Source organism: Toxotes jaculatrix, chromosome 24 (genome assembly GCF_017976425.1).
Source record: "Toxotes jaculatrix isolate fToxJac2 chromosome 24, fToxJac2.pri, whole genome shotgun sequence".
NCBI lineage: Eukaryota > Metazoa > Chordata > Actinopteri > Toxotidae > Toxotes > Toxotes jaculatrix.
The window spans coordinates 3223093-3238139 of NC_054417.1; the positions used below are offsets into that span (position 1 = coordinate 3223093).

Consider the following 15047-nt stretch of genomic DNA (forward strand, 5'->3'; position numbering starts at 1 on the left):
TCAAAACAGTCAAAGCACCTCTTCCACACGAGTCAGGTCTGGTCTGGTACACAAGATGATGCTGTATTAGGAGGCTGTGTGCATGTGTGTGTGTGTATATATCTCAAACAGGAGGCTCACTTGCCCCCCAGTGTACACTAAACACTCCCACACCTGGACCAGGCTCACTCTGAGCTCGTTAGCAGCAGATGGTACACACACACGCACACACACACACTCGGGGACCAAAGGTTACACACACTCAGACTGGAATGCAGTCTATTTTGGTAATAGGCCAATCTGCTGGTAATTGTCTTCATTGTTAGTGTTTGTTTAGGCCTCAACTCTTGACCTTAGAGTTTTTGCATTTACATACAGTTGGGTTCAGACCTCCACTGGGAGGTGTGTCTGTGTCTGCGGTCTAATCTTTCCTTATGAGGATGTAACAGGTAACGTGAAGAGAATGTTCAGCTCATTATCTGAGAAAACTCACAATGGTATTTTTGCAGACTTGTGTCATTTGCCACAGCAGGCCTCTCCGTCTGTCCGAATAAATTTGCTCTGGATTAAACTGTCAGACTGTTTACACGAACTCCAAATAAACTGAGCGTGTTTACATGCGTCAGAGCAAGCGCGTGTTCAGAGGCATGTTTTTACTCTCTCTGTGAAATGTGCTGATGCCATTTGCCCCAAGTGGACAAACACACTCAGAAAGTTAAAGTGGTAATTAACCGCAAACATTTTGTAACCGGACAATTTCTACCACTCTTCGGGATGATGCAACATGTCGAATCAACATGCATTCTAAACCTGTTCCGTGTGTGTGTCTGTGTGAGTGTGTGTGGCCATGACAGTGGCCATGGGGTGTTGTTTATTTACATGGGCTGTGTCCCTGTTCCTCTCCTCCTCTGCGGGTTTGTTTGCCTCCCCACTGTTCGCTGAAATAACATCCAAATACCCCTGTGAGTGCGTGCATGTGTGTGCATGTGTGTGTGCATGTGTGTGCATGTGTGAGGTTGGTTTCATTCTTCCCTCTCCAGGTCACGATGCTCCGAAAGGGCATAAGGTGTGTGAGTGAGAGAGAGACAGAGCTGTGTTTGGTTTAATTTTTACCAAGCTGTGACTCAGCAGTCAGGGTGCGTGAGCCTGGACCCAGCCTCGATGTTTGATCCGGGGTCTTCCACCCACACACGCTGCAAAAACACCAACACTCCTTCCAGCAGCTCCCCTTCCAGTTCTGTCAAGTCATGTGCTTGAGCTCTGTGATGGCACCATCTCCACAGCACAGGTTAAACAGTCCTCTGTTGTCCTTCCAGTCACAGATTTGTGGATGTGGGGGTTGACACCACGACCAGTGACGGAGGCTTTGATGACTGAATCCAGCTCCTCATCTAACGGCCTGCTTCAAAAGTCGTGAGGTTGATCTGTTTGACCTCCAGATGCTTTGATGTAAGTCGTGCCAGCTCCAGAACCTCAGAGTGAGCTGCAGTGGATTTAAAGGGTCAGTCCGAGGAAATATCCAGATCCTCCCCTCGCTGAAATTCCACATCTCGCAAAGAAGAGGTTCTTTTGTTGAACATTCACGTATCAAGAAAAAATTAATAGAAGGTAAAGCTGTTAACTGGATATTAATGTGTGGTGCAACGGTACAGAACTTGACAACGTTCCCCCTGAAACTGCAGACTTATAAAATGATTTATGGCACAAATTAATCTTCACTTCGTCTGTTTGGTGAGATGGTAAAGTGTGACCTCAGCAGAGAGAGAGACACATAATACAAGAAGACAACCCTCCCAAACCTTCTCCTCACAAATCCAAACACAGAGTGGTGACACGCTTTGAAAGTGAGAGCGGGTGCGAGTGAGGAGGAGAATTGGAGATTTCTATCAACTTGCAGACAGATCACACTCTGCATTTTGCCCGTAGGCCAGAGACAAGCTGTGGGGATAAAGACAGACACCAAATAAGTCCCTGGAGGCCTTTGCAGGCCCAGATGGGGAGGAGAGAGGAGGTAGGGAGAAAAAATAAAAACTCCTCACCCGGTTGCTGTTCAGCATTGGAATGAAGTGACTTAAAACAAAAGAGAGGAGAGAGGGAGGGGAGTGTGTGGAGCCTCAGGGATGAGCTTGAGAGACAAGGACAGAGAGGAGGAGTCCGTGGATGGAATCGCTCATTGTGACTTTGCAAAGAGAAAAGAGGGAGAAAGATACTACACACGTGTGTGAAAACTCTTGATAGCAGTGGGTACAAAAATAATGCTGGAACGAGATGTTCACTCTTGTCTTTGTCTCCTAAGAGTGTGAGTAAGAGTTCAGCCAGTGTCTGAGTCTGAGCCTTTGTGCTTTAGAGACAGTGATGGAGGAACTGTCCTGTGAGCACCGATTAACAAGGAGATGAAAGGCAACGGCCAGGAGACACAACACCGGTGGTCAAAACAAATTAAATTCTGTAGCAACTGATAAGTTCATAGTTTCCTCGTTGGTGGACATCAGTGGCTGCAGTTGTCAACTGGATTTTGTTGTTGAACCATTTTAAATATGGGGAAAAACAACCTACACGTCCACAGAAATGTCTCGGTCCACCCTCATCATAATCTTTTTGGTCCATCCATGTGCTGATTGTGTCCCAAACACTGGGCTTCAGTGCGATGTCAGCCTTCCTGAAGCACCACAGCGCGGCTGGAGGTACTGTTTATTAACAAAGTGATGCTGTTTGGAGCATAGTGAGCATATGGAGGCACAGAGGAGAAGATTAGGCTGCAGCAGCGGTTTCTATGGATGTTTTCATTCACTGCAATTGAGTCACTGTTGGAATCCACTGACTGATTTCAAGCTGACAAAAAGCTTCTGTTCTCTGTCAAGAGGAAACACGAACTCTGCTAACTTTATGCAGGCACCGATTGTCCAAGCTACGCTGCTTGTGGGCCAATGCATGTATTATTTCTTTGGAATTATTTCCAGTGCATGCTGGGTGGAAATAAATGTTTTTGATCTGCAAACAATAAAAATACACACATGGTTTGAGGTAATTTCTTTTTTCTTTTTTTTTTTTTGTAAAAGCAAATCAATTTATTTTCAGAATATTCATGAAGCATCATCAGTTCCTGATAATGCAGTATTCTGGAACATTTAAAGGTATTAGCACAAAATTCAATTAAATTTGATTGCAAAACATGGAATTATCTCACCTGACTGGAAAACACCGTAACCTAAAATGGGCTCGCGAGGGTGAATTTTGGACTACATGGCTTGTGAGGAGGAACAGCACGACTTTCATTTTATAATTATCACCCTAAGCCCGACATTAACCGAGTCTGCTGTAAGCTCTGCCTCCTGCCTTTCTTCTCCTCTGTCATTTTCTTCCTCTTTCGCCTGTTTTTCAGTAGCTGGTCACAGTAGCTTGTTCAGAATTATTCTGGGATGTATGATTCAAACACTAACTTGTGGTGGAGCCTGTGCAATTATACAGGCCAGAATAGCACTCAGCCTGGTCCCGAGAGTCAGGGACCAACGGGCAGCCTTTAATCAGCACAGGCCTCGACTGCTGCACAGCGCTCGGTAGGTAAGGGATCGTGTGTGTGTCTCGGATGTGTGTTTTGTATCTGAGTGTCGAGCGAGGGTGATCTCAGAGGGGGTCACGAGGAAACCAAGAGACTGCATTTCTTGTAATTACTGAATTATGGGATTATCCTCAAAAAGTTTTCGCGTGTGTGTGAGTGTGTGTCAGCTGCCAGCATGGAATTGGCTGGAGCCTCCTGCAGAGAAATGAACTCGGAAAACAGCTTCAGTTTGGCCAAGGCTGAGGTTTGCAGCCCTTTGATGGTGACTGAGTGTGTGTGTGTGTGTATGTGTGTGTGTGTGTGTGTGAATGTTGCCTTGGTTGATTGTGGACTGTGTGTCTTTTATGTGCTTGTGGTATGTTACCTCTTAAAAATCTGTTATAAAATGTGTGTGGGTGTTCATACACATGAACACTTGGTTTGTGTGTAGTTTGTGTTCCTCTCATTTATATGTACTGTGTATGTACGTGCATGTGCTTGATGTGTTCATACATGAATACACGTCTGTGTGTGTCTGTGTGTGTAAAGTCAGTGAAGCCTGCATTACATTTCTAAATTTGTGAGCGTGTTTGTAAAAAATAGAAAACAGGACTTAATCCAACTTGCTTGGTGATCCAAGTACTTCAAATGCGGCTTTTCCCATGGGGATTGTGTGTGCGTGTGTGTGTGTGTGTGCGTGTGTGTGTGTGTGTGTGTGTGTGTGTGTGTGTGTGTGTGTGTGTGTGTGTGTGTGTGTGAGTAAGTACAAGTGTGTGTGAGAGTGTAAGTGAAGAGGAAAGTCAGACAGACAGAGTGAGAGAGATGTTGAGTGATGGTGTGTGCTCGCCAGTTACCCTTCTCTCGTTCCTCATTAAAATGGTGCAGGTGCATCAGTAAAACCTCAAATCTACACACACACAGACACACACAGACACACACACAGGGCATATGCTAACCTGATTAACACTAACATTAGACTAACATTAGTGCAGCCTCCTTCAGAGAAACACCCCCGGACCAGCTGCTCTCTCTGTCTCACCTTCCTCCATATGCACAAACCAGCATCTCAGCCTCCCATACTCACTCTGTCCAACTCCTCTTCTTTATAAATCTACATTTTCAACAATTTATCTGAGAAAGTCTCTAATTAAGTGGACAGCACAGGGTGGAGAGTCAGAGAGAGAGACGGAACTGAATCCTACAACCCAATGTGTCAGGACAGTCCCTTGTTCTGTTCTGTCTTTTTATTCAAATTCCAACTGAAATCACAAAAACAGATCCCCCTTTAAAGTCAAAGCCATGAGTCAAGTCATTCCTAAATTCATTGATGATTTATCAGAAGGAGCACTGGACAAATAATTTACCAAACCAATCTGTACGCTACAGCAGAAATAATCCTGCTTTAATTGAATTCAAACTGAAGTATTAAATCATCCCTAATCTCTGACGGGAAATTTCCTTTTCCTTTGTCCCCCCTACGTAGAGACTTAACACCACACTCAAGGACACTCCTGCAGTGTGAGTCTTTGCTTCAGTCTTTCTAAACACTGAGACCACCTGAGCTACATTTTACCACCTGATTTTTCCACCACTTCTTTCTCTTCCTCCCCCGCTCCATTCCTTCAGTCGTTTATGTCAATGCCTCCATGTGTCTGTCGGTTCCTCCATCCCATCTGTCTCCTCCTCGTGCCAATCCAGCTCCCCCTGTTAGATGTGCTATTTCTCATCCTTCCCATCTTTCCCCTAAGGCGCCTCTTTAAGTCTTATTTGCTTCGACGCTGCTCAGTTACTATGTCATGTTCTCACTTTCTCTCTCTTTTGTCCCCTTTCTCATAAACACATATGCTCTCTCTCCCGCTCTCGCTTTCTGTTCTCCTCACTGGCTGCCTCGCTGCCACTCCCCTCGTCTTCTCGTTTACTCGCTCCCTCGTTCCTCTCTCCCATTTCTCTCCCTTGGGTCCCCCTCTTGTCTCTGAAAGCAGCTTTCTGCTGGGCTACACTACTTTTGTGGCAGCTTCCCCAACAGCGGGCACACAGCGGGAGGAGCCTGCCAGCACATCCATTACACCTGTGCTCTGTGTGAGCGCGTGGCTTCGGCGAGTGCGACAGAATGAGCCTGAGTTGTGCACAGCAGAAGGCGTGTGGTAAGAGGAGGCACTTGTCAGGTAAAAGCAGTGAGGGCCAGTCACTGGGGCACAGTGGGCGCCAACTAATCTCACCAGTAAACAAAACTAAATATCAACATCTAACCACAAAGGGCCTGCGGACACATTATCCAAATGTGCTGTTTCTGACTCTATTTCTAACACTGAGGTGTTTTTCCAAAAGTGTGTTTTAACTTAGTGCAAGTTCACAGATGAATACGTGCGCATTCATTAGGACTGTGGGCGCAAAAACCATCGGGGCTTTTGCCTGTGGGCATGAAGCACCCCGCACAGATCACCAGTGCCTGCGTAAGTGTGCGCGTCTGTGAGTGTGTGTAGGCCATCTATCACCGTGACAGGCTGGTGCGTGTTTACTTAATGATGTGGGGGTTTATTTATGAAGTGATGGCCGATGTGTGGGAGGGAGAGAAAAAGTGAGCGAGGGGGAGAGATTGAGACAGCCTGAGGATGTGACATTAAAATATCATCAAGGTGATGGATGTCCGCGCACACAACATTAGAGAGAAGTACAAAAAACAGCTGCGCAACGGATGACAAGTCGTATCTGGACTTGTGGGTGTCTCTGTGTGTGTGTTTCATAATGACTCGGAGTGTGTAGTTGCGTGTGTGGCTTTCTGTGACTTCTGTGTTCATTAAGGTGTCACATGTGCTGCCAGCGTTGTTTACGATTCACAGGGTAATGAGTTGAAGATAAGATGCATGAGTTCATGTGTGTGAGTGCGTCTGTGTGTTCCTTCCTCACTGTGCGCCTGTGTCTTTGTTACACTGGCAAAACAAGACTCTGGTTCACTGTGGCGTCACTCGTCTCAGCTGACCACGTTATGCATGGTCAGCCATAATGCACACGCAGCAGACTGACATTATAACAACATGTTGTGAGATGCGATCAGGACTAGAGGAAACAAAAAGACACAGCGTGTTTGGATGTTCTGCTGTATCACAGAGTGGAAGTGAATACGTGATCCTGGTCAGTGTGTCAGCTGTAAACAGTGGGATATCCAATAACAACCACTAGGGGGCAAATAGTCAAGCAGTGAATGAATGAAAGAATGAAATCATGAATGTGGGATTGGGTTAGTGCTTTCCTTCAGGGTAAGAGAACCCACAAAAACCCCAAAGACTGTGTTCAGAAACACACAACAGCCATGTAACTATTTACAATACAACCAGGGATCTGATTCTCAATACGGTCCATCTGAACAGACCTAACTGAGGGAGGACACCAACACAGGCAGCACAGTGATGCAGCTGCACCCAGCAAAGTTACTCCCGACTTACCTTATAGAACAAGGAAGTCTATAAAAAGAGGCTTAATTGGCCATCAGGACATTACAGAGAGCCTATCATTAGCATACAGAGAAAACAGACAGAGAGAGAGAGAGGGAGTGATTGTCATAATTACAAGTGTGACCTATCCACAGACAGGGAACACGGGCGAAGGGTCAAATTAGAGACAGACTGACAGACAGGGACACAGAGGAAGAGGGGTTAGAGGAAAGAAATGAGGAAGGGACACGAGGTCCTTTTTGAAAACCAGATTTAGCTGCACGCACACACACACACGCACGCACGCACGAAAAGCCAGCGACACCCACTTAAACGTGGCTTGCCACGCACACTCCACCTCAGGATCATGCAGATAGATGACGGCTGAGAGAATAAACAGACATAAATAGGTATCGTATTCACAGTCTTTTATCCCTGCTTTTGTTTATGTCAGCTTAGGTTAGTGTGTTACCCAGCATCCTCTAGCTCAGGAGAGCAAATGGAGACACACACACACACACACGGTCATCTTCTCTTTCAAACACACAGAAGCCACTCAAGAGAGGGAGAATGTGCTCCTGGCCTTGTGTGGAGAGCTTGGAAAACCTTTTTAACCATTCAAGGCTACAGAAATGGCTGAGCATAAAAGAGCAGGGCGGCACGGTGATGGTTGTGGTGGTGGCGGCGGCTAAAAGGCTGATCACACAAGGCTGAAGCAAGCGAGTGAGCGCCGCGCTCAAGTGCTCTGCATTTCTGCTCCTCTCATACCACACGGAGAGAGAGAACAGCTAAATATGTGTGGAGTGATCAATGAAAACCATCAAAAATAAAATCAGCGTTCAATGGTGTCTTATTTTAGTCGAATACAGATATTTTTATCAGCATACTAAAGAGACTTAGATCAGATTTAAATGTAAGTTACTTCTGAGTCTGGTAGAAATTTGTGTTTTATTTTCATGAAAATGTTTTCGATGCTGTCCTAAAACGTGCAGTAATTTATGGAGTCTTACCGTCCACAGCTGTATGTGTATGTGTCGGAGGGGAAAACGCGTTTCTGCCCTTCTCATTTGAAGATGAAGAGGATTCTGGGTATTCCATGAACCCTAGCTGACATAAACAGAGGTGAGGATAAAAGCTCAGACTGTGGCCAGAAAATCTATTCATGTCTCTGCTTATTCTTTTGGTGGTCATCTCTCTACAGAGCGTGTGTGTCTGTGACTGCAGAAGCTCGAGCAGTTCAGAGTGTTAACACTGCAGCAGCTACACAGCACTTAGAGTTTTTTCCTTAACCTTTCCTTTCTTGCTAAGAAAAACAGGAAAATCAAACCAACAAACTTGTACTTTACATTTCATTCACTGAAGAAGAAGAGCTGTCCTCAGAAACTGTCTCAAACAAAACATGTTATATATATGTTTAAACTTCTTTCTTTCCCAGTCATTTGTCAGCCATCATGTTGTGTTTCAACATTCCATTATCATCTTTTCTTTTTTGTAACTTCCCGGATGTTCTACTGTTTTAGTGTTTCTATTCTCACTATGTATGTGTGTGCGTGCGCGCGTGTGATTGTGAGTGGGGTGTTTCATTATCAGGCTCCTCAGGAGAGGAACCCACTGCTGGTTTTCGCTGCGGACACCGCCGGCTTTTTTTGGGAAAGAAATAACAATCAGATCAGAGGTCGCGCCTCACACTTGCTGCGCTTTAATTGCATCAGAGTGTCGGTACTGACTGAGTCGCTGTGAGCCGGGGCAGTAACACACGCTGCACAGGGATGTGTAATGAGTGACGAAGCCCTTCGGGCCTCAAAGAAAGCAAGTGTGGCGTGTGTCTGCGAGCGCCTAATGAAGACTGGTTCTCAGGGCTTCATTGCTCAATAAACAGAGACTACAATAAGCAAGGAAGCGAGCGCAGCAGGAGGCAGGTTGTGTCAGGTGATTGGGTATCGGCGATGCTGTCGGTAAATCCATCCCATATTTCCCAGATGCCTCTGCTTCTCTCTTTGCTCAGTTGTGTCACTTAATGAAAAATAAATCTAGCTCCGAGGAAGTGCCTTCGCAAATCACTGCGACCAGACTCAGCGATTCTGATTCGGATCAAAGTGTGATTTTCTGCATCCTTGGGCTCGCTATTAAAAAAATCCCATTTTAAAATGGCTGATAAATGGCTATTGATTTCCATGGCGAGTATGTTGAGTTCAGGAGTGTACGGAGGTAAATGAAATGATTCCTCAGGCAAGATCAATACAGGTTAAGGGACATTTAGCAATGCAGCTTGGTAAGGAGAGGCAACTACAGTGAGGCATTTCAGACCATTGTTGCTCTTGACAAAATAAGAAAGAGAAAGAGGGCAGAGCGAGTTAGGAGCAGACAACACTATCAGAGAGGACAAGGAAAAACGGAAAAGCAATAGGATAAAAGAGAAAGAAAGAGAGAGCGCTGAGGTATAGAGCTGAAAGAGAGGGTGGATGGAAATGTCACCGGTCTAATAGATCTCTCCATAAACTAAATGAGGAGGAGAGCGGGCGCCGCCTCGGTGGCACACAGCACCTCAAAATGTTAACAAGAAAGCTGAAAATAGCCTGAGAGAGGCTCAGGGGAAAACAGGCTGGGCTCACAGGAACACAGGAGTGCTCTGGAGACATGTACACACACACACACACACACATATATTTCCTTAATTTAACATTTCAATCTTCTGCACTGGTGTTCAGGGTGGGTCTGTGTCTTGCTGTCGAACACGTCATTTCATAACATTTTCATGGATGTTTAAACTTATTTCCCGATACTGAAAACTGGCTGCACTCCCACAGGCATGAACACTCACCCGGTGCGGGTCATTCTCCAGAACTCGGCGTCGTGCGGCGTCTAGCTCCTCATAGACCGGGGCGGCTCGGGCCTGCTGGTACTCCCTACGTAACCCCTGGAAACGCTGATCACTGCAGGGAGACAGAGAGGAAGGTGAAAATGATGCCTTAAAGTCTAATTCTATGATTATTCCACAGCTTCACAAAATGAGTTCCATGATCTGAAGATGCTGGTTGTTCATTTTAAAGCGTAAACAGTCAAATTTTCACCACAGACGGGAATGAAGAGGTGAAGAAAAAGGCAGGTGGAACATGATACATGTGGCTTCATCTTTTGTTAAATCCACAGGTACTCTTCGGCTTCACAGTGACAACCCTTGACAGCACAGGGAGACTGACAAGCAGACAGATAATATCCACAAAGTAGTGCCTCTGAGAAGACATCAGTGCCTGAACTGAACTTTCTACAGCTGACAGAGAAGAAAAAAACTGAACAGAAACGGTATAAAAACACATGATGGATGTGCCTTTTCACTTAAAAGTCACATAGAGCAATGGGGTGCTCTCCTGGATTGAACTACAGACAGACAGACTGACAAGTGAACACCCAAACGATTCTGCTGAATCTGACCTTTGCAAAGTGACCGGAAGGTGAAAATAGAGAAAGAATACACTAGGAAAAAAAAAGTGCCAGCAACTGCCAGGGAGGAGATAAGAACTCAGGACAGAATGGGGACAAAACTTAAAGACATCATCGTGCTCACTGGACCTTAATGCTCGATAAGCAACATACACCTGAGAGTACAAACCTGGGCAGACATAAACAAGGGTATGAATACACTCATACACACACACACAAAAGGCAACAGACAAAAACTGCTCACCTGAGCGAGCACAATCCTTCAGGATGTGCAACCAAAGTACGACATCGTGCTGTCGTTTATCTGTGTTTACTGGCTGCAGTGGAAACAGGTATCTAATATTGACACTGATATGCTGCTCGTTTGTTATTTCGTCCTCAGGAGACACATGCTGTGTGAAAATATTCAGAAAGAAAAAAAAATACAAGGAGAAAAAGCAAACTTTCCACCCCTCCTCTGCATCTGTAAAACTCACACACTCTTAAAACTACACACAGGGAGGGCCTTTGTCCGACACATAAAACACACGCACAGCCTTCATCAAAAAGATGCTGTGCCTTCCATTCTAATGCTCTGACCTCCAGGCAGATATTGACCAATATGGAGCGAAGGAGAGAGAGCTGGCGAGAGACACAGGACAGACAGAGAAGTTCATTAGAGAAGTACATAGCTTACATGTTTAATTCTCTCTCGTGACCCTGCCTTTAATTAGAAAATCTGGCTGAGAGTGTGAGTATATGTTTGTGAGGAGCATTTAAATGTGTGTATTTCTGTGTGCGCACAGTTCGGTGGGACACACTGACGCTGTGTTTGTGCCTGTGTAGACGTGCACTGATATGCAGCCCACCTTCTATCCAGCTCAGTGGGGACAGAAGGCTGAGTCATACACACTTCTGTGCCAGTATGTTGATATGCAAAGTGTCACTATCATTCTACACAAACGTGTGTGTGTATGTGTGTGTACTCATTGCTGCAGAGTCCCTGTCGACGCTCAGGGCACAGTTTTCAATCCTGATTTGCTGCCATGAGGAAAGAACTTTCCAAAAGTTTCTGTGCTGCTATGAAACGCCAGCGCAGACGCTTGTGTTTTATAAAGATGGATATCTGAGGCAGCATCACGCCCGCTACTGGGCTAATTGTTGCTTCTTGAGATTGGCTTAATGGCTGGTTTCAACACACAGCTAATCAATACTAATCTCTGTTTCCCCCCCCAGGTGCTGCGTCCTGTGGACAACCTCACTGTTAAGATATTCACACTTAATCTCTTGTATTATTTATTTATTCACTTATTACTTGTTTTTTTTTTTTTATCACTTGCTTACTTCCTCTGCCGCCCACCAGCCCCTCTCCACACACAAACAAACAAAATGCACAGAGCCAAGTTGAGAGATTTTTTTTTTTTTTCACACCACCCCTCTTCTACCAAACCCATTAGCCAATCCCTGGGCCCGTAATTAGGGCTGCCATTTTGATTGAGCGTGCGTGTCGCTCCCCAAATGAAACAACACTGTAATTATCTCATTATGCCATGGCCTCCATCACTGACAACGCCAAATATTATCATATTAATGGCTGAAGACAGAGTCTGAAGCATTAGAAGCGGGTGGGGGTGACTTTAGGTTTGTCGAGTAGCAGTTTGACAATTCTGCAGGTTGCTTTGCTTTCAGTGACAGAAGAAGAAGAGAGGGTGTGTGTGTGTCTGTGTAACCACACACATCTGCATGCCTTGTCCTATATATATGTGTGAGTGGATGTGTGGGGGTGTGTGTGTGTTTAGATAGAGACAGGTAGGCTCCCTGGTTGTCATCAGCAGCTATTAACTGCTGCTGATTGCCTGTCTACAGGCCTGAGGCCAGTTGCATAAACACAACAGGCCTAAGCTATAGTGATTTACCATTACCTCAACAGAGATGTGTGACAGCGAAGACTGTTTAAGAAGCACAGAGAGTCAGCTGCCAACCAAATGGGATGAGAAACAAAGTTGGCATTTTTCAGATTATATGTGAAGTCCACGAAAAGTGTTGCTGTGGGATCTGAATATAAATAAATAAATATATATATATATATATATATATATATATATATATATATATATATATAAATGAAGCTGAGGTTTAGGTTTGTCTCTCTAAGTAATTTCCGTAACTTGTACTAAGATTTATTTGTCCGTCAGGAACCAAAACTTACATGATTTACAACCACACACCAGACTAATGTGTTGCAACTTTATCTTCCAGTTCTCAGATCTTAGGATTTACTTTGCTGAGTATAAAGTAACCAAGAGAGACAGAAATACAAGAATAAGACCCAGGTTGTCATAAACTATAATTAACCTTTAAGTTGGACTGTGATGGGAACCAGATCTTCTTTATTCAAATGTTTCCGTATGTGATGTATGGAAGTCTTACAAGTTCACAGGGGCATCAGACTGAGTGCCTGACATGTAAATACTGTAGACTACAACTAATCAATAAATCAATAAAGCCTTTTTTGCTTTATTAGCTCAACCAAAGAGGTTGATGCTGCCTAAGTCAGATGAGTTATTCCTTCAAGCATCATATTTCATCCATATTTCAGAGGATCTGACTGTGCACGCTGATCTGATGGCACACTGAGAGAAAGCAAACTGGAGGAGGATGGAGACTGAAGGAGGAGAGGGAGAAGGAGAGACACGAGAGCAGGAAATGAAAGACGCGTCAGAAGACAGAATGAGAGCAAAGCCAAACAGCAACATAAAGACAGAGATGGAAACTTGGAAAAGAGTGAAAGAAAGCTCAGGAGAACTGGAGACACAACAAAACCGACTGTCGTATGAAAGAGAAAGGGAGAGAGTGTGTGAGAAAAGCAGCTATCCCGTGGTGTTAGCCAGTGTGAGGGCAGGCTAATTAGGAAGTGTGCAGCGCCGCGGGCTGGTTTGGTGACTTCTTCTTGCTGTGGATAGCTGATTTAAACACAACACACTGGGGGAAAAAAAAGCTCAGGAAGGCAGGGTTTTTCTTTGCCGCCTGCATGCTGGAGGTAAGCACACATCAAAGCGCATGGTCAGTGTTTGGTTTTCCGGCGTAATATTGGGAATAGAGATGGACAGAAACTCAGTGGAGCTACAAAATGGAAGCAATGGGAAAACAAAGATGTTTTTACTGTTGAAAGAAACGTACATGTACTCTACTCTGTTATCAGTCCCTCTGAGTCTTACTGAAACCTACAGGAAAGGGTACTACAGGATAGTAGTTGATGCAAAGGTAACAAGAGATCGAACATGAAGCCATGGACAAGAATTTCTAACAGAGGAGGCCTGAATAATAACAGTGTTCTGATCTTTTAAAAGGGTAATTTAGCAAATTAATTTTGCAGTTTTTTCCCCTTTTGCAGGGGAATTATGAAAGACTCCCTTTAGTTAAACTGATCCAAACTCAGACACAAAATGTTAAACCATTGCCTCACTGAACCTCAGTATCTAACACAACAGACACATTACTCATCATGAATCTGTTTTCTGCAGTGTGCAGCCATAAAAATGAAACCTGATTAACTCGTACTCACACCAGCTTCTCGTAACAGCCAGTTTCATCTGTGTAACTGACCATGACCAAAAGAAAAGCTGGAAGGAGCTTGAACGTAAAGAGGAAACATTTTAATTGCTCAGAGCGCCAATAAAAGATAATAAAACCTTAAAGGCATAAAAGACACAAATGTCTTAATATAGAATCTACATTAATCACATTTTGTTTTCAAGGGAACAACATATCCTTCCTCTCTGAGCTCTTCCTCAGGCAGATGCTGCCTGACAAATAAACCCACAGCTGAAAACAAGAAGATGTATTTTCTGTCTGCAGTACAGGAAAAAAAATGAACTTGCATTTGCATTAATGGGAAGTCTCCTCGTGTAATATCTGCTTTGCATTTCTTTCACACTGCCTGTTTCTCTACTTCTCTGTCTATAGGGGAACAAAACTGTGTCTCTGGTGTCACACCAAAGGAAATGTGGAGGAAAAACAACACTATTCTGGATTTGTAAAAGGACCAAATGTATATCCAAAAAGACCTTGTAGCTTCTTTCTTATATATTTCAACAATTAGTCAAACCTGCCAGGAGTGATTAGAGAATCTGGCCTTTGTCACAGTGTAAACTCAGTGGTGTGTATTCCTCGTGCCACTGCTTGAACCATGGTAGAAATTTGGGAGCATCTTCACTGATGTGTCATTTACTTGTCTTAGCTTACGATCTCACCTTCATCTTCCCTCCTCCTCCTTTTCTTAGCACAATGGTGCATTTTAAAACACACCTCTCACGAGTCTTTACATCTCTCCACTTTGGCCTCTCTCTCTCTTTTTCTTTTTCTCACTCCTCTTTCATCTCATCTCCCTGTTCCTTGCTCCAGCTACAAAGAGTGCCTTCTGGCTAATAAAATTTGACAAGCATAGCTAACCTTTTTTCTCCACAGGTCAGCCTCTAGCATAGCTCTAATCAAATGTGACGCCCATCACGGCACACACCTGCCATTGAAGGCCTAATGAAAATGTCCGACAGTAAATTAGGGAGACAGTGCTGGGAGTCCACTGTTGAGGGCCTTGACAGGAGGGGTTTGGGGGGGGGGGGGGGGGGGTTCTAGCATGTCTCAGCTGGCAAAACTATGCAAACACACGCAGACCACGC

The 15047-nt window shown here is 44.6% G+C and overlaps 1 protein-coding gene across 3 annotated transcripts in view; it reads right to left on the bottom strand.

Moving 5' to 3' along the window:
* The window catches only part of pard3ba (par-3 family cell polarity regulator beta a), a 123672-nt gene that overhangs the window by 16572 nt on the left and 92053 nt on the right, over positions 1 to 15047 (bottom strand). For all 3 annotated transcript variants that reach the window (XM_041032693.1, XM_041032694.1, XM_041032692.1), the window contains exon 22: positions 9770 to 9881. In XM_041032693.1, coding sequence (XP_040888627.1) covers positions 9770 to 9881 — 112 coding nt within the window. The remainder of the gene's footprint in view (positions 1 to 9769; positions 9882 to 15047) is intronic.